This window comes from Chiloscyllium punctatum, chromosome 36 (assembly GCF_047496795.1).
Source record: "Chiloscyllium punctatum isolate Juve2018m chromosome 36, sChiPun1.3, whole genome shotgun sequence".
In the NCBI taxonomy this organism is placed as follows: Eukaryota; Metazoa; Chordata; class Chondrichthyes; order Orectolobiformes; family Hemiscylliidae; genus Chiloscyllium; species Chiloscyllium punctatum.
In genome coordinates, this window is record NC_092774.1 from 31,071,699 (window position 1) to 31,091,325 (window position 19,627).

A 19,627-nucleotide genomic window follows, 5' to 3' on the forward strand; every position below is an offset into this window, starting at 1 on the left:
CATTAACAGTCGGCTTTTGAACTGGACAAGGTTTCTCGTGAAATTAACTATGCAAGGTCAAAATAATTGAGGTAAAACACGGAAACGCTATCCTCATTAGCAGACAGTGAAAGGATGACAAGACACAAATTAAACATTTTCGACAAGTGATACAGGGGACTGGGAAGATAAGTATTATAAACTGTGAACAGCAAAGTTATGGAGAACAACACTTACATTCAAAGACCGAAAACATCCAGGTCCTGATTAATCAGATTGCATTGTGGCGCTTTTCTGGAAAACATCCACTTGCAATGTCCCACAAAAGAGTGACAAAACCCATCCCTGTCAGCCCAGGATAGAAAATCCGAAGGGATGAACGTTTGCTGATTTTCTGAAGATTCACAGAGCTCAGACTGGGTTTTGGTGATTGTTTCTTTTCCACTCCCAGGAGCCGCAGTGTTTGAGGCGTTTAGTTGGGGAGAATAAAATGTGCCCGTGAGCAGCGTGTGGGGCTATTTCAGCTTCCCCTCATCTGACTGCGCTGTGAGTTGACTCAGATGTTGTCAGTGATATTTACTGACTCGAGACAGTGAAAGGATTCCATTCCCGCAGGTCGGGAATTCAAACCGTATGCCGGCTTCAGGACAATGAGAAAGATTAATTGGGGTGTGTGAAGAAGCTGTGAGCTGCATTTCAAACAGGTAGGTGGAGTCAGATGCATCATCCATTGTGCCCCGGCCCTGTGCGTATCTGACGCCACCATGCTGCAGAGTTCTGACGTTAACACGGACATGCGCAGCAATGGGAACATTCACAAGGTGAACACCCAAAGATAATCACCGTCACTGATTCCCTTCCACAGGCCCAACATTGTGAAGCAGTATCTTTCACTGGCAAAGGAAACGCCTTTGTCCACAGGTGCCTGCTTCATTTCGATCACGATTTCAAGCACCTCACTGTTCTAGTCTCATTTCCAAACACTTTGCTCATAGCCTCCAAAGAAGCTCTGAGGGTATCTGCTTGTTCCACCCGAACAGGCAGTGGGTTGCAGATTCCCACCAGTCCCAATTTGAGTGAAATATTTTTCCCCCTCCACTGATTTGAATCTTAAAGAAGAAGCCGGGGAGCAAACTCCCTTTCTTTTCGACGACTCTTCTCATTTTGTACTCGGCAGGGTTCACACCTGCGTGGGGAAACCGCAATGGATTTCAAGTCCATCGCATCAACCACTCGGCCCACGATTCACTACCACACTGACAGTTTGACTTCCCAGGTCTGTCTGCCTGTGGAGCTGAGAAAGAGTGAATCATCGCAGAGTTTGTTTGACTCCAATCACTTCGCAGTGATTCGAAAGGGTTAAATATCTGCACATGGTGTTTGCAGATATTTCGGTGTTTCTCCCGAAAAGATGAAATGAACTTTCAGTGAGAAATTGCAGGAGGAACTCAGCAGCGCAGGCAACATCTGTGGAAAGAGAATCAGAGGCAAAATTTCAGAATTTTGTTTGCTCCGACAGGTACTGTCAAACCTGTTGATTTTCTGTTTGGGTCTCGTCTTCTCAGCATACGCAGTCCCTTAGGTTAGACATGAAGTCAATTCGCAACCCCTGTGTGGAGAAGATTTCCGTTTGGGGAACATTCTCCTGACCCCATTAAAAGCGCACAGCTTCGAAGCCAAAGGAGAGCAGCGAACACACCGCCCCTGGGTGGGCTCGAACCACCAACCTTTCGGTTAACAGCCGAACGCGCTGACCAATTGCGCCACAGAGACAGGCGCAGATGTGGGCGGCACCATCGCTTCGTGATTTTATAATTCAGCCTCCCCACCTCGAATTACAATTGTCGTCTATCAGTTTAACTTTTCCATAATCAAGCCTGGGAGATGCATTCTGGAGATACCGGGGGCTGTCTGCAGACACATCCATGTCACGAGGAACTAGCTTTCTTACTCCGGGGCCGTCGCCCTTCGAGCCTTTCAGTGTTTTGCCTGTTCCCGAGTTCTCTCATTGGCTCGGAGGCGAGAAGGGGTTTGAATTCCTGATGTGCAGGAACGACAATTCTTTCAATGTCTCAGATCAGTTCGTGTGCCGAGAACATCAGAATCAACCTCCCGGCCTCTTCAACAAGGGGACGGTGTCTGGACTGTCGGACAGGTCATCTTTCATTCTCCTCCAAATCCGCTTCCCAAAGTGTTTCTAAAGGTTCACAAAGCTGGAGACTGGGATTTCTGTTTTGCTTCATGAACATTTGAACATTTTTCCATTTCCTAACTGACAATATTTTGCCAAAATCTCTTCCCAATTGTACGCCTTGTCTCATGTCCAGGGATGAGGAATTTCCATTTTGGGGAGACATTCCCAAGGTTGAGAATGTTCGCTTTGGAGCAAACAAGGATAACTGGAGATTTCCTGGGGCTGTTGGTAATGATGGGAGAAGAAGCGGTGGGAATGGGCAGATTAATGATCAGAAGAACCAATTGCCACTGACCAGAGTCAGTTACCAGAGGACAGGGATTGAAGTTCTTGAATGAAAAGCAGCACTTGTGCCTAATAAACACAGAGAATACTGCAGAAAGCCAACAGGTCGAGCAGCATCTGTGGAAAGGTAAACAGAGCTGACATTGTGAGTCTGATACGTTGTTTGTTCAGAACCCGAGTTTCCTGCATGGCAATCAATTCCCAGACATGAGAAAACGGGTCTTTATTGAGACGGGTTTTGTGAAGTTTGAGCGATAATGCAACCAACAGGAAGTCATTTAAAATCGCCAGCGAAGAAAGCATAGCCAGCAGGTTACCACCCTGGGCGGGGGAGCCCCAAAGGATCTCTACGCCAACACCTTAAGTGTTCGGCCACAACTACACGCCCAAAGTTGTTGTCTAAACTTTCTCATGGAATAGTTCTAACAGGAAAGGTGAGTATTGGGCTTGTCCTGTCCGCGCCATAGCCCCAACGGTTCCTGTTGCCCTGGATTTGATCAGGACAGAGGAGGCTGATGGGAGATCGAATTGAACTACACACATTGATGAGAGATAGAGCGGGTGGGAAGGATCCATTCCCATGCGGAGAGAGATTAATAATCAGGGCCGAAAATAAGGAGCCACTTCAAGAAATTTGGGGTTCATTCAGCAAAGCTAATGTAGAACTGTTCACAGAAAATTGTGATGAAAGTCTCTCGAGTTATTTTGATGAGAAGTGTTGATGATGCTAATACAATCGATAGGATGTACGTAGATTGGTAAATGTATTTGGTGACAGTTCTGTTCTAGCCCTGTGAGCGAAACCTGGATCTGAAGGAGTATAAGGGACATTAACAACATCGATCTGAAATTGGACACGTGACAAGAAACAGAGCCATCATTAACAGTTGGCTTTTGAACTGGAGAGGGTTTCTCGTGAAATTAGCTTGAGGCTTGAGGTATGCAAGGTCAAGATAATTTAGGTAAAACATGGAAACGCTATCCTCATGAGCAGACAGTGAAAGGATTACAAGACACAAATTAAACGTTTTCGACAAGTGATACAGGGGACTGGGAAGATAAGTATTAGAAACTGGCAACAACAAAGTTCTGCAGCACAACACTGACATTCAAAGACCGAAAACATCCAGGTCCTGATTAATCAGATGGCATTGTGGTGCTTTTCTGCAAAACATCTACTTGCAATGTCCTACAAAAGAGTGACAAAACCCATCGCTGTCAGCCCAGGATAGAAAATCCGAAGGGATGACCGTTTGCTGATTTTCTGAAGATTCACAGAGCTTAGACTGGGTTTTGGTGATTGTTTCTTTTCCACTCCCAGGAGCCGCAGTGGTTGAGGCGTTGAGTTGGGGAGAATAAAATGTGCCCGTGAGCAGCATGTGGGGCTATTTCAGCTTCCCCTCATCTGACTGCGCTGTGAGTTGACTCAGATGTTCTCAGGGACATTTACTGACGCGAGACAGTGAAAGGATTCTCATTCCCGCAGATCGGGAATTCAAACCGTATGCCGGCTTCAGGACAATGAGAAGATTAATTGGGGTGTGTGAAGAAGCTGTGAGCTGCATTTCAAACAGGTAGGTGGAGTCAGATGCGTCATCCATTGCGCCCCGGCCCTGTGCGTATCTGACGCCACCATGCTGCAGAGTTCTGACGTTAACACGGACATGCGCAGCAATGGGAACATTCACAATGTGAACAACCAAAGATAATCACCGTCACTGATTCCCTTCCACAGGCCCAACTTTGTGAAGCAGTATCTTTCACTGGCAAAGGAAACACCCTTGTCCTCAGGTGCCTGCTTCATTTCGATCACGATTTCAAGCCCCTCACTCTTCTAGTCTCATTTCCAAACACTTTGCTCATAGCCTCAAAAGAAGCTCTGCGGGTATCTGCTTGTTCCACCCGAACAGGCAGTGGGTTGCAGATTCCCACCATTCCCAATTTGAGTGAAATATTTTTCCCCCTCCACTGATTTGAATCTTAAAGAAGAAGCCGGGGAGCAAGCTCCCTTTCTTTTCGACGACATTTCTCATTTTGCACTCGGAAGGGTTCACACCTGCGTGGGGAAACCGCAATGGATTTCATGTACATCGCATTAACCACTCGGCCCACGAATACAGAACCACACTGACAGCTTGACTTCCCAGGTCATTCTGCCTGTGGAGCTGAGAAAGAGTGAATCATCGCAGAGTTTGTTTGAATCCAATCACTTCACAGTGATTCGAAAGGGTTAAATATCGGCACATGGTGTTTGCAGATATTTCAGTGTTTCACCCCAAAAGATGAAATGAACTTTCAGTTAGAAATTGCAGGAGGAACTCAGCAGGTCAGGCAACATCTGTGGAAAGAGAATCAGAGGCAAAATTTCAGAATTCTGTTTTCTCCGTCAGGTACTGTCAAACCTGCCGAGTTTCTCTTCTGGTCTGGTCTTCTCAGCATACGTAGTTCCTTCCGTTAGACAGTAATTCAATTCCGAAACCCCTTTGTGGAGAAGATTTCAGTTTGGGGAACATTTTCCTGACCCCATTAAAAGCACATAGTGTCGAAGCCAAAGAGGGCAGCGAACACATCGCCCCTGGGTGGGCTCGAACCACCGACCTTTCAGTTAACAGCCGAACGCGCCGACCAACTGCGCCACAGAGACAGGCGATGACGGGCTCTGCACCATCGCTAAGTGAATTCATAATTCAGCCTCCCCGCCGAGAATTTCAATTGTCGTCTATCAGTTTTATTTTTCCATAATAAAGCCTGGGACATTTATTGTGGAGATAGCGAGTCCTCCAAGCATTCGGGGTTAAAAATCACACAACACCAGGTTATAGTTCAACAGGTTTAATTGGAAGCACTAGCTTTCGGAGCGACGCTCCTTCATCTGGTGATAGTGGAGGGCTCGATCGTTACACAGAATTTCTAGCAAAAATTTACAGTGTGATGTAACTGAAGTTATACATTGAAAAATTGATTGTCTGTTAAGCCTTTCATCTTTTAGAATACAGTGATAGTTTCACTTCTTTCATTTGTAAATCACAAAACCCTTTTTTTAAAAGGTACATTCTCGAGTTCGCTGTTACCAATGGTGATAGCTGGACAATATGTTGAAGGTGTTAGGCCCCTGTGTTCTCTGTCTATGACCTGATGTTTAGATTGTTATCTCACTCTTTAGATTAGAATCAGAGTTTTACATAAATTCATGCAGTTTTTGAGCTCAGAGTTCTACATGAATGGATGCAGTTTTTGAGCAAAGGGCAATGTAACTCTGCAAGTACAAATTCACCCCACAAAGTATATGTGTGCGTGTGGGTCTTTGTCTGTGTGTGTGTGTGTGTGTGTGTGTGTCTGTCTGTCTGTCTGTCTGGGATGGGGGTTGTGAGTGTGAGAAAGTGTGTGTGTGTGTCTGTGTGTGTGTAATTAAGTAGTAATCATGACTACTATTGACACCACTAACCACGGCTTAAAGTGGAGAGGATCTCCAAGAAGATTGCACATATCGACACAGACATCAAGTTTCTACAGGAATACAGGCAAGATCCCGAAAGGATTACGGATCACGAACCCACTTAGACCTACAACACAGACTACGCAGAGAGACTTTACCACTGCACCTCTCGTAAACTTCTCCATCATCTCATACACCAACTCTACAGCAGGCGCCACAACCTTGAAATTCAGATGGAGTCCACACTCAGCCTGCACACAGGATACATCAGTACAATTATGTGACATTGCCAAACAGACAAGGCGACAAAACTACATCACGTACATACACACCAAGAACAAAAAACTGGAGAAGCTTGGCATTCTTACCAGTAATAGCAAAGCCCGCCCTGAAACCACAGTAGACAACATTATCACTGCGGGGAAGTCTATTGTCAACTTATCGGACTATACCCTTCGACCGGAAGAGATTGAAGTCCTGAGGAGGGGTCTCAACTTCTGCCCCACCACCAAAATGGATCCGTTGGTTCTGGCAGCAGACACAGGAGTTCATCAGACGAATGAGACTCCGGGAATTCTTTCAAGGTGCCGGCAATGATCCCACTGATGAACTGGAACAGTCATCACAGGGATCTGTAGAGGAGCGACCAAAGAAGGTGTCAACATGGACCCCACCGGAGGGCCGCTGCCCTGGGCTTGACATGTATGCTCAAACCGTCAGGAAATATTATAAATGCCAGATTCTTCAGCCGTACCCACAAGGTAGAGCAAAACATCACCCGTTCACAGCGCAATGCCATCCACGCTCTCAAAACCAATCACAAAATTGGCTCCTCCTTTATCTGCTGGTTTGATGACATTGTCATTGTCATTCAGAATAGATCAGATTACTGCAAGGAAGTGTACCGACAACTGAACAACTAGGAACACTACAGGCAACTACCAGCTGATCCGACCAAAGAACACACCCGAGAATCAAACACACTGATCAGAACTTTGGACCCAGTCCTTCAGAGTTCCCTACGCACCCTCATCTCACGTACTCCTCGTGTAGGCGACTTCTACTGTCTTCCAAAGGTACACAAAGCCAACACACCGGGACGTCCCATCGTGTCGGGCAATGGGACCCTATGTGAGAATCTCTCTGGCTATGTGGAAGGCATCTTGAAACCTATTGTACAGGGGATCTCCAGCTTCTATTCGCGACACTACGGATTTCTTACAGAAACTCGGCACCCACGGACCAGTCGAACATTCCTCATCACAATGGACGTTTCCTCACTCTATACCAGCATCCCCCACAAGGATGGCATCGCGGCAACAGCCTGGAAAGCTAGTCCAATTAAACCTGTTGGACTATAACCTGGTGTTGTGAGATTTTTAACTTTGTATACCCCAGCCCAACACCGGCATCTCCGAATCATGACCATCAAAAGAAAGTCGTGATGCGTACCTTCCGTGCAGTCAGGATCCTGCGCATTTTCTTCCTGACACCGGCAGTGTGCGCTCTGGTGATGCTGACAGAATTTAAGTGTCCAAATGCCAAGTGAAGTAAAAATAGGGGAGATTCACAACTTTTTTCCCCTGGTGATATTTACCTTTCCCACATGCCTCATGAGTTTATAATTCGAAATAAGGTCACCCGTCAACCTGTGGACGTCAATAAGGCGACCAGAACTGTACTCCGTGCTCTAAACGTGGCCTCACCAATATTGCAAAAATCCTGTACAACATCAACATGCTGTCCCAATTCTTACACTGAACGGCTTTAACAATGAAAGCAAGTGTGCTAAACGCCTCTTTCACCGTCCTGTCGACCAATGATGCAACTTTCAAAGAATTATGTACCTGATTTGGAGATGCTGGTGTTGGACTGAGGTGTAGAAAGTTAAAATTCACGCAACACCGTGATACTCCCAACAGGCTCATTTGCAAGCACAGCTTTTGGAGCACTGCTCCTTCATCAGGTGGTTGTGTCTTATGATCCTGCTCCACAAACACCCAATGAAGAAGCTCGTGCTTCCAACCTGATGATGTGTGAATTTTTACTTTATGTACCTGAACTCCCCCACCCCACGTCTCTCTGTTCTACAAGACGACGCAGGGCCCTACCATTAACTGTACAAGTCCTGTCCGTCCTTGTTTTAGTAAAATGCAACTCCTTGCCTTCATCTGTTACTCTCTCAGACACACCCAATACTCACTCCGTCTCACAGGCTTATACTCCATCAAACACACACTTCATTAGCATGCATGCATAAACTCGCATGCACACACAAGTCTATGGAGTGAATTTGCATTTGCAGATATATTCAATTTTGCTCAAAAAGCACACAAACTGCAGGCAGTCAATCCATGTAATATTTTATAAATTCCTATTTTGGTTAATAGAACCAGTCTGATTCAAGATTGGGATATAGACTCGAACCTCACACCTTTTTAGCAGTATCTGAGCTGAGATGACACCTATTTTTATAAAACCTTAAACCATCTCGAGAAGATGAATTAAAAATAGTTTCGGGGTTTACATATTAATGAACTGAAACCTGCAACCCATGGTAAAAGATGAAAGACTAATCCACAATCTAGATTTGTACAATATCTTATCAGTTGTATGACACTGAGCTTTTGTTCTAAATTCGGTGTCTTATGATCCTGTTCCACAGCTCCCTGATGAAGGAGCAGCATTCTGAAACCTAGTGCTTCCAAATAAACCTGTTGGACCTTAACCTGGTGTTGTGTGATTTTTAACTTTATCCACCCTAGTGGACACAGCCCACACCTCCCAGCACTGCCAGGAAACTGTACAATGCTGATGACATGATGTAGTACCTGCAGTCCTGAAAAATTTACAATTTCTAACAATACTGGCTACTCATTAACTGCTGCAACTGAGACACAACATCGGAAACATAATACAGGAGGTTATAAGAAATGAGCATAGCAGGTCAGGCAGCAACCGAGGAGCAGGAACATCAACGTTGCCCGAAATGTCGATTTTCCTGTTCCTCGGATGCTGCCTGACCTGTTGTGCTTTGCCAGCACCACTCTAATCTCCAGCATCTGCAGTTCTCACTTTGACTTGTAAGAAATGAGCAGTTTTAAAACAAAAACCTGTTGCAGTTCAAAGCTCTCAATGAGATTCTGAGCTCGGCGGGAAGTTCAGGTAATCTTTATTGCGACCCAACTTTGTTACAGCTTCAGAAGCTCCCAGCAGAAAGGCGTACAAAAAGTAGCAATTTTTAAAAAACAGCTCAAGGTCAAAGTGCACACACCCCCTGCAACCCCTCACTTTCTTCATTATTGGTCACCACCAAGTTGTCCCTCTGTAACTGGATCCTTGGTACAGCCTGAACCCAGAGGAAGTATTGCCTCACTCAGCAATTTCAACCTGTCTGCTAGTAAGTTGGACGGGCAGTGTAGAGTCAACCACACTGCTGTGGGTCTGGAGTTACATGTAGGCAAGACTGGGTAAAGGATGCAGCTGGGACGACTGAGTGAATCCTCTCCCACAATGACAGTTTCCTTCCCTAAAAAGGAACTGAGTGAATCAGATGGGAGTTTTCTTCCACCCCCAGCCCACCGTCAATGGTTTAATCATTAGATTCTAACCTCCAGATTTCGGACCAAATTCCAAATCCACCATCTGTCGCGGTGGGAATCGAACCCGGGAGCCCTGGAATTGGGTTGATAGTTCAGTCGGTAATGATGGCCGTTAGTCCTTCAATCCCCCTGCAATGGCACGTGAACTCACAGGTGGGAGGAGCGGATGAAGGCCTTCCTGCACTCAGTGCAGCTGAAGGGCCTCTTCCCCCCTGTGGACCCGCCGATGGGTCAGCAGGTCGAAGGAATTGCTGAAGGCCTTCCCGCACTCAGGGCAGCTGAAGGGCCTCTTCCCTGTGTGGATCCGCCGGTGGGTTAGCAAGTTGGAGGCCTGGGTGAAGGCCTTCCCGCACTGGGGGCAGCTGAAGGGCCTGTCCCCCGTGTGGATCCGCTGGTGGGCCAGCAGAACAGAGGAATGGCTGAAGGCCTTCCCGCACTTTGGGCAGCTGAAGGGCCTCTCCCCCGTGTGGACCCGCCGATGGGTCAGCAGGTTGGAAGCCTTGGTAAAGGCCTTCCCACACTCGGGGCAGCTGAAGGGCCTCTCCCCTGTGTGGACCCGCTGGTGGGTCAGCAGGGCGGAGGCCTGGGTAAAGGCCTTTCCACACTCGGGGCAACTGAAGGGCATCACCCCCGTGTGGATCCGCCGGTGGGTCAGCAGGTTGGAGGCCTTGGTAAAGGCTTTCCCGCACTCAGGGCAACTGAAGGGCCTCTCCCCTGTGTGGACCCGCTGGTGGGTGAGCAGGTTGGAGGAATTGATGAAGGCCTTCCCACACTCGGGACAGAAGAACGGCCTCTCCCCCGTGTGGATCCGCCGGTGGGTTAGCAAGTTGGAGGCCTGGGTGAAGGCCTTCCCACACTCAGGGCAGCTGAAGGGCCTCTCTCCTGTGTGGACCCGCTGGTGGGTCAGCAGAGCAGAGGAATGGCTGAAGGCCTTCTCGCACTTTGGGCAACTGAAGGGCCTCTCCCTTGTGTGGATCCGCCGGTGGGTCAGTAGGTTGGAGGCCTGGGTAAAGGCTTTCCCGCACTCAGGGCAGCTGAAGGGCCTCTCCCCTGTGTGGACCCGCTGGTGGGTCAGCAGGGTGGAGGCCTGGGTAAAGGCCTTTCCACACTCGGGGCAACTGAAGGGCGTCACCCCTGTGTGGATCCGCCGGTGGGTCAGCAGGTTGGAGGTTTTTGTAAAGGCCTTCCCGCACTCAGGACAGCTGAAGGGCCTCTCCCCTGTGTGGACCCGCTGGTGAGTCAGCAGGTTGGAGGAATTGATGAAGGCCTTCCCACACACAGGACAGGAGAACGGCCTCTCTCCCGTGTGGATCCGCCGGTGGGTCAGCAGGTCGGAGGAACTGATAAAGGCCTTCCCACACTCTGGGCAGGAGAACGGCCTCTCCCCGGTGTGACTGCGCCGATGAATCTCCAGGGCAGACGGGACACAGAAACCTTTCCCACAGTCGTCACACTTCCACCGTTTCTCCACGGGACAGGATTCTTCAGGTTTCTCCATGGCCAAAGCTTCAGCCGCACACAAACGTGTGTCCAGCCCCTCCCCGGCGTGAATTCCTCTTTCTGGGCTGTACACCTGTTTCCGGCTCCACTCTCCGTGTACTGCAATGGTAGGGTCTCTCAGCCAGTCCTACTGATGCTGAAAACGTACTCAAACAGGAACCACAAAGCTTTGCTCCTTCTCACAGAATCATAGTTGAAAACAGTTGCGATCCCGATGGATTGAGTGACTATCAGACATTGACGTCAAAGTGAGGACTGCAGATGCTGGAGAGTCAGAGTCAAAAAGTGCAGCGCTGATAAAGCACAGCAGATCAGGCAGCATCAGAGGAGCAGGACAGTCAACGTTTCGGGGAGAAGCCCTTCATCTGTTAATTTTGAAACTTCCGTCTTCAGATCTTCAAATATTCTGTAAAAAGAGATTACAAAAGTCATCACTGTCAGTCCAGCGTGGGAATTCTGAACAAGCAATTCTACTTTTTGTGGAACATTCCTTTCTTTTCTTATTCCACAAAATTGAAAGCACCATCCCACTCTCTCTTCCCCTCTGCTCGCACTCCACTTTAACTAATTCTCCTGAAGTTGCTGATTCAGGATCTCACAGGGGCAGAAAAGCAAAAACATTAAGACTGACATCTCTCTGAATTTTGGATAACTCCATCTGAAAGTTAATATCTTTCACAACATTGGAATACTGCTGAGAGTGCACAGGTCTGATTTTGGGAAGCAAAAGGTTTGTGACAATCCCTTCTCTTCAGAGAATCGCCACAGTGTGGAAGCAGGCCACTCGGCCCAAATATTCCACACTGTCCCTCTGAAGGGTAACCCAGCCACACCCATTCCCTTACCCCTATTGCTCAACATTTACCCCCTGATTAATGTGCCTAACCTGCACGTCCCTGGGCATTATGTAATTTAGCATGGTCAATCCATCCTAACCTGGGCAAAGTTAAAAATCACACAACACCAGGTTATAGTTCAACAGGTTTATTTGGAAGCACTCGCTTTCAGAATGCTGATCCTTCGTCAGGTGACTGTGGACGAAAAAGATCATAAGGGTGGTACAGCGGTTAGCACTGCTGCCTCACAGCGCCAGAGACCTGGGTTCAATTCCAGCCTCAGGCAACTGTCTGTGTGGAGCTTGCATTCTCCCCGTGTCTGTGTGGGCACCCTCTGGGTGCTCTGGTTTCCTCCCACAGTCCAAAGATCTGCAGGTCAGGTGAATTGGCTATGCTAAGTGGCCTGTAGTGTTCAGTGAAGGGGTAAACGTAGGGGAATGGGTCTGGGTGGGTTGGTCTACGGAGGGTCGGTATGGACTTGTTAGGCCGAAGGGCCTGTTTCCACACCAAGTAATCTAATCTAAGACACAGAATTAAAAGGAAAACATTCTAGTGTCCTGCCACTGAAATGCTGTATTGAACAATCCTGGGTTATTAAGTTTTTCATCTTTTGCAGTTATTATTACTATGTAAATCCCAGAAATTCTTGTAGGTCACTTTCTCAAGATAACTTGATTTTATGGCAAACTGTGACATCTCAGTTCAGACAATGCATTAAAGGTGTGAGGTCAGAGTCTGTCTGTGTCCCAATCTTGAGTCAGACTGGTTCTATTTCCAAAGCAGAATTTACAAACTATTACATGGATTGACTGCCTGCAGATTGTGCATTTTTTCAGCAAAATAGAATGTATCTGCATTTATCATTCTCCAAGTTCAAATTCACCCCTATGGACTTATAAATGTGTATGTGCATGAGAGAGAAAAAAAGTCCATTTCTGTGCTGTATATTTCTGTGCCTGTTTGATAACAGTCATGTTTGACTGGGGTGTACAAAGTTAAAAATCACACAACACCAGGTTATAGTCCAACAGGTTTAATTGGAAGCACACTAGCTTTCGGAGCGACGCTCCTTCATCAGGTGATAGTGGAGGGCTCAATCCTAACACAGAATTTATAGCAAAAATTTACAGTGTGATGTAACTGAAATTATACATTGAAAAATTGATTGTCTGTTAAGGCTTTTATCTGTTAGATTACAGTGATAGTTTCACTTCCTTCATGTGTAAATCACAAAACCTTTTTTTTAAAAAAGTTGCATTCTCGGGTTAGCATTCTCAGGACATGCAGCAGAGGAAAGTGGCCGAGCGGAGGCTGATAGCTAAGTTCAGTATCCATACGGAGGGCCTCAACCAGGACCTTGGGTTCATGTCACATTACAGGTGACCACCAGTACACTATACACACACACACACATATACACACATACGCGCACACAGACACCCACACACACCCTTACAGACACACACACTCCCACATTCACCGCCTCACAGACTTAAGACACTCTGCACTCACTACACACACATACACTTTCTCACACTCACAACCCCCAACCCAGACCGACAAAGACCCACATGCGCACATATAACGGCGATTTTACTGCTCCTCGGATGCTGCCTGAACTGCTGTGCTCTTCCAGCACCACTAATCTAGAATCTGTCATAGTGACATGTTACACTCACTTTCCATCTGTTTTTACTGGGGCTTGTGCTTTTTACCCTCACTGTTTTTTTAATTCCTGTGCTGTTTACCCATACTTTTTTTAATCCTTGTGCTGTTTACCCTTGCTGTTACTTGTGCAATTGCTTAGGGTAGTGTGTAAATACTAATGAAGGAGATTATGCACTAACATGTATATGTTACCCAGTCACTGAAGGGGCAGGACCTGTTGAGAATGGTTAGTAAAGCATGTGATGTACCAAGCCTTGTTAACAAGGATAGAGTTTGATATTTGTCAAAGTATACTTTTTGTTATTTAGAGTCATAGAGTTGTACAGCTCAGAAACAGATGCTTTGGTCCAACCCGTTCATGCCGACCAGGTATCCTAACTCAGTGTCGAGAGTGTAGTGCTGGAAAAGCACAGCAGGTCAGGCAGCATCCGAGCAGCAGGAGAATCAACATTTCGGGCATAAGCCTTTCATCACGAGGGTTGGTGGCAGGGAGGAGTGGAAGGGAGGGGGAAGGACTGGGAAGGGAGTTGGGGATGGGAAAGGAGGTTATTTGAATTGGAGAACTCAATGTTGAGTCCTCTGGGCTGTGGACTGCTCAGGAGGAAGGTGAGGTGTTGTTCCTCCAATTTGCGGCTTGGTTTGTTGTGGCAATGGAGGCGGCCAAAGATGGTCATGTCAGAAAGGGAGTGGGAAGGGGAATTAAAATGGGTGGTGACTGGGAAGTCCGTACAGCCTCTGCAGACCCGGCTGCAATGCCTGGTGAACCATTGCCCAAGTTTACGCTTGGTCTTCCCAATGTAGAGAAGACCACAGTTGGCAAACACATGGCAAATGCAGAACCACAATGTGAAGTCATAGCTTTTGTTTTAATGGAGATGTATTTGGATGTGGAGGAAGTGAGAAGTGCAGATGCTAGAGATCAGAGTCAAAAAGTGTGGTGCAGGAAAAGCACAGCAGGTCAAGCAGCATCCAAGGAGGAGACTCGACGTTTCGGGCACAGGCCCTTCAGCAGGAATGACGTGTGCGTGTACAAAGTGGCCTCAGCGTCCTCCTACACCAGTCAATGCCAGTCATCTGACAGATGCAGCAAGCAATCAGCAAGAGGAATTGAGTTCAGAATTGGGGATATCTCCCTGCAGTTCGGGGGTCCTTGAATATATTCAAGGCCGAGTTCATCTGATTTTGGAACAACACAGAAGTGAATGTTTATGGGGGAAGGCAAGAAAATGTTTTTAAGACCAGTACAGGACAGTTACAGAGTCAGACAGCACAGAAACAGACCCCTCAGTCCAACTAGTCCATGCGGATTGTGTTCTCAAACCAAACTAGTCCCACCTGCCTGTGTTTGGCTCATATCCCTCCAAACCTTTCCTACTCACGTACTTAATCAAATGTCTTTTAAAACATTGTAACTGTACCTGCATCCACCACTTCCTCTGGACATTCATCCCTCACATGAACCACTCTATGAAAAAACATGGTGCCCCAAAGACTTTTTAAAATCTTTCTCCACTCATGTTCAAAATTTGCTTTCTAATCTTGAAACTACCACCCAAAGGAAATGACACCTGCCATTCAGCTCATCTATCCACCCCCCTCCATGATTTTATAAACCTCGATAAGGTCACCTCTCAACCGTCTGTGTTTCAGTGAAAAAGTCCCAGCCTATCCACCTCGATGTAGGTAGATCCATATCCAGTTATGATGTGTTCAATACTGGTGCAGGGTCAAAAGACCAAATGGCCGACTCCTGCTCACATTCTCTCTGTGTGTCTTGGACAGCAAGAGACCATAGGACATAGGAGCAGACATGAGGCCATTCAGCCCATCAGGTCTGCTCATACCATTCAATCGTAGCCGATACGTTTCTCAACCCTATTCTCCCACTTTCAGAAAAGTGAAAATCGAGGGAGTGTGTGGGATGGAGATATTTAGCTTCTAGGGAATAAGAGAGGAAAGAGAGTTCACTATAACTTAGAATTGATTGGATTGGCCGAGCAGTGGCAGATGCAATTTAATTTAGAGAAATGTCAGGTTTGAATTTTGGTCAAGCAATCCAGGCAGGACTGACACACTTCAGGGGAGTGTTGCAGAACAAAGAGACCTTGGAGTGCAGGTTCATAGTTCCTTGAAAGTGGAGTCACAGGTAGATAGGATAGTGAGGGCGGCATTTGGTATGCTTTCCTTTATTGGTCAAAGCATTGAGTATAGGCGTTGGGACGTCATGTTGTGGCTGTACATTATTTTGGCCTATTTTGGAATACTGCGTTCAGTTCTGGTCTCCCGGATATAGGAAAGAACTTGTGAAACTTTGAAAGAGGTTGGAAAGATTTACAAGACTGTTACCGGGGTTGGAGAGGCTGAGTAAGCCAGGGAAATTTTCCCTGAAGCATCGGAGGCCGAGGGGTAAACTCGTCGACGTTTATAAGGGGCATGGATAGGGTGAATACCCAAGGTCTTCTCCCCAGGGTAGGGGAGTCCAAACTCGAGGGCATAAGCTAGAGGTGAGAGGGGAAAGATTTAAAAGGGACCTAAGAGACAACGTTTTCATGCAGAGGGTGGCGCACGTATAGAATGAGCTGCCAGGGGATGTGGTGGAGGCTGGTACAATGACAACATTTAGAAAGCATCTGAGTGCACACATAAATTGGAAGGGTTGAGAAGGACATGGGCCACAAGCTGGCAAATGGGAATCGATTGATTTCGGATATCTGTTGGCACGGACGAGTTGGGTCGAACTGTCTGTTTCCATGGTGGAGGACTCTAATCACCTTTGGTGAAAGCAGAAGTATAGTATGAAGACTGGACTTTCAGAGTAACTTTCATAGATGCTTTGCCCTTACTGGGACCGGAAGAAGTTACAATGAAATCTTTCATTTCTGAGACAGCAAGCAACTAAATTAGTAAATCCGGGATTTTGGTGGAAAGTGGGAATTCGTTGCACTATGGGGATGAAGCCAAACCCTATCCAGTTATTTCTGCTGGTGGCCAAAAGATTTGGAAGATGGGATTTAGAACACAGATGAGGAGGAACTACTTTTCCCAGAGAATAGTGAATCTATGGAATTCTCTGCCCAAGGAAGCAGGAGAGGCAGCTTCATTAAAAATATTCAAGACACAGTTGGATGGGTTTTTGCATGGTGGGGAATAAAGGGTAGTTGGGATAATGCAGGGAGGAGAAGCCGAGATGATGTAAAGATCAGCCACCATCTAAACGATGGTGGAACAGGCTAGACTGGCCAAATGGCCTACTCCTGCTTCTTTTACTATGAAACTATAACCCTGCATTTCCCACTGGCGAGCCCACCTAACCTGCACATCCCTGGACACTCTGGGCAATTTAGCCTGGCCAATCCAAATCAAGGCTGGTGAGTGATGTGGAAAATGATCAGAGAACTAAAGAAAGGGACAAAGAGAGAAAATATATCAGCAATCAAAACTGGATTCTAAGGATCACAAAACCTGAAACTAAAAACAGTGTGTCTGAAAGTGTGCTGCATTGTAACAAAAGTGAATGAATTGACTGCACACAATGAAGAGAATGATTATGAACAGAGTCTCCTTACAGAGACCCGCCTTCAGGATGGCAGAAATTAGATCCGGAATATAGAGGGTTTGGTCAAATGGGAAGCTAGGTAAAGGTAGAGGGTTGGCACTGCTAATCAAAGCACTGATCACAGGGTAGTCTGGTATCAGCTCGGATTTCAGGTCCTGATTTCTCTGTCCCCTGTTGGTCTCCCTGTTCCCACAGAGTAAGATGTGTGTCTGTTCCCAGCTCTGCTGGATTTCTGCTGAAACTCTGACCCCCTGCTCCACCTTCCGAAACAATAAAACATTCAGTCCATTGAGACCCAAACCACAATTGACCAGCTGTCAACCATCCAGACGTGGAGTGTAGTCATAGCAGGGTTAACAAGCAAATAAAATGAAACAAAATTAGAAATAAATAGGTGCTTGTGTTTAATGTTTGTTCATTGGGAAGTGTATTGGCAAATTAACATTTATTGTGAAATCTATAAAAGCACAGGGGAACAAAGAAGTAAGGGCCTGACTTTGCAGAGGGCAAGCATTGCAGACAGACAGAAAAATGTAAAGTTAAACCGACCTAACAGTAGACTTTCAAAGCCAGTAAACTACTATATCAACAGTCAAGTAATGAGAAAAATAATTCCATATATGGAAAGGAACTCTAATGTTCCAGGCTCCTGGCCTTGAGGTGTTGATAAGGAAAAGTGAATTATATTATAAAGGGAATATGGGAAAGCTCTCAGGCGCCCCTTACATGAGGTGCCTTGCCAATATATCGGGTCCCTTTGCAGAAGTTAAAAATAAACTTTTTCTTTGCTCTTGCTAATAATCGAGTCGATTTAATTTGCATGATAGTAAACTTGAGGGCTCGCCCAGGACCCCACAACTGGGGAAGATTCTGAAGATTCCCAGGAAATGTAGGCGCCAGCGCCTTGAAGGACTTTCACTTCATCTTGAGCGCTAAATTGGCCCCTTTCGCGAGAGGGTTGGGAATCTGTGGATCATCCTGGCGCCGGGATCTGAATCGAATAGGTTCCGGGTAAGAGTCGTGGCTTAAATAATCCTACATAGAGAATAAATAAATCAGGAGTAGGGTCCAGTGAACTCTCGCGCGGTTTAGAGTAAAACTCAGGGGAAAGGATTGCTGACTCTAGAGCGTTTAAGAGAGAGCAGGTTTAAGGGTGGTTTTTAGCCCTGGAACCACCACTGGCTGAGTTGGACTTGCCTGGATGCGCCCAAAAGGATAGAGACAGAGAGACAGACAGACAGAGAGACAGAGAGAGAGAGACAGACAGAGAGAGAGAGACAGACAGAGAGAGAGAGACAGACAGAGAGAGAGAGACAGACAGAGAGAGAGAGACAGACAGAGAGAGAGAGACAGAGACATTCCCAGTATGAATGGACATGACCAACATTGCAACGTGTAAACAACACGAAGGTGAGACAGTGTCCCAGTACCTTACGCTCCTCACTCTAATCCATGATGCCTGTCGTGGACTGACACCACCCGAGGACATAACAGTGCCAGAGCCAAGGCTTTGCTAACTGAGATAATTCCAAGATGGGGCATCCCTGAAAGGCTTAGGAGTGACAATGGGACACCATTTGTCAATAATGCTTTACAGCAGACCAGTGATTATTCGGGAATAAACATGAGACAACACTGTGCCTACCACCCAGCAAGCAGTGGGGCAGTGGAAAGAGAAAATGCTACCCTAAAAAATAAATTGACAAAATGCTGTGAGGAACTCGGGGTGACATGGACAAAGACACTTCCAATTGTGCTAGTGTATATGAGATATGGGAGGAGGGGAAGAGCTAATCTTAGCCCGTTTGAGATTTCGTTTGGTAGACCGCCCAACACAGGAATTGGCCCAAGACCTAAGGTAAGACAGATAGCAGGCCACTGTGAGGATGAGATGTTGTGTTACTGTATAAAACTCTAGACTTGTGTCTCAAATACAGAATCAAGTTAAGGTAGCACTACCCCAACCAGCAGAAGGGAAGCTGCACGATCTAGAACCTGGAGACTGGATAGTGATGAAAGAATTCAGGAGGAAAAGCTGGAAGGCAAAGTGGTGACTGGGGCCATTTCAAGTGCTCCTTACAACACAGACAGCTGTTAAGATCACTGAAAGAACCACATGGATACACGCCAGCCATTGCAAATGTGTAGCTGGACCTGAGGAGACATCGGACAGCACCGGAACCAAATAAGTGCAAGCAGTGAAACTCCGATAACCAGATTAGACTTATATACATGGGGATTGAAAGGTTGCTAGATGCCTCAGAAATTTGGGGCTGTCCCAGCTCACACTGTCAGTAAGCACCCTGGCAGGACTATTCCCAAGGGCAGGTGCGTCTGAGATACAGCCGCATATGGTAATCATAACCGAGGGTGCGAAGGGGACCTTTAAATGCGACCCATGGCTGTTTAGTAACCAGGATGACAAGAAATGGGATGATAAATATTTATGCAAGGATCCTTGTGTCCCAGTAACTGGCACTTAATGGTGGCCATCACGGCTACAGGGACACCTGACATGGGAAATAGGTATTCTATTATCAAGGAAGGAGGTCCTAAGACACGGGTAATAAT

General features: G+C 46.7%; 1 protein-coding gene and 2 non-coding genes across 3 annotated transcripts in view; all 3 read right to left on the reverse strand.

Moving 5' to 3' along the window:
* Positions 1-1,678: 1,678 nt before the first annotated feature.
* Positions 1,679-1,752, reverse strand: trnan-guu (transfer RNA asparagine (anticodon GUU)). Its single transcript has one exon. It is a non-coding gene; the product is annotated as a tRNA-Asn (tRNA).
* A 3,276-nt stretch (positions 1,753-5,028) lies between these two features.
* trnan-guu (transfer RNA asparagine (anticodon GUU)) lies at positions 5,029-5,102 on the reverse strand. Its single transcript has one exon. It is a non-coding gene; the product is annotated as a tRNA-Asn (tRNA).
* A 3,941-nt stretch (positions 5,103-9,043) lies between these two features.
* The window catches only part of LOC140460328 (uncharacterized), a 53,566-nt gene continuing 42,982 nt past the window's right edge, over positions 9,044-19,627 (reverse strand). Inside the window, 2 exon segments of the mRNA XM_072554802.1 lie at positions 9,044-9,699; positions 9,702-10,904. Coding sequence (XP_072410903.1) covers positions 9,589-9,699; positions 9,702-10,904 — 1,314 coding nt within the window. The 3' untranslated portion in view covers positions 9,044-9,588.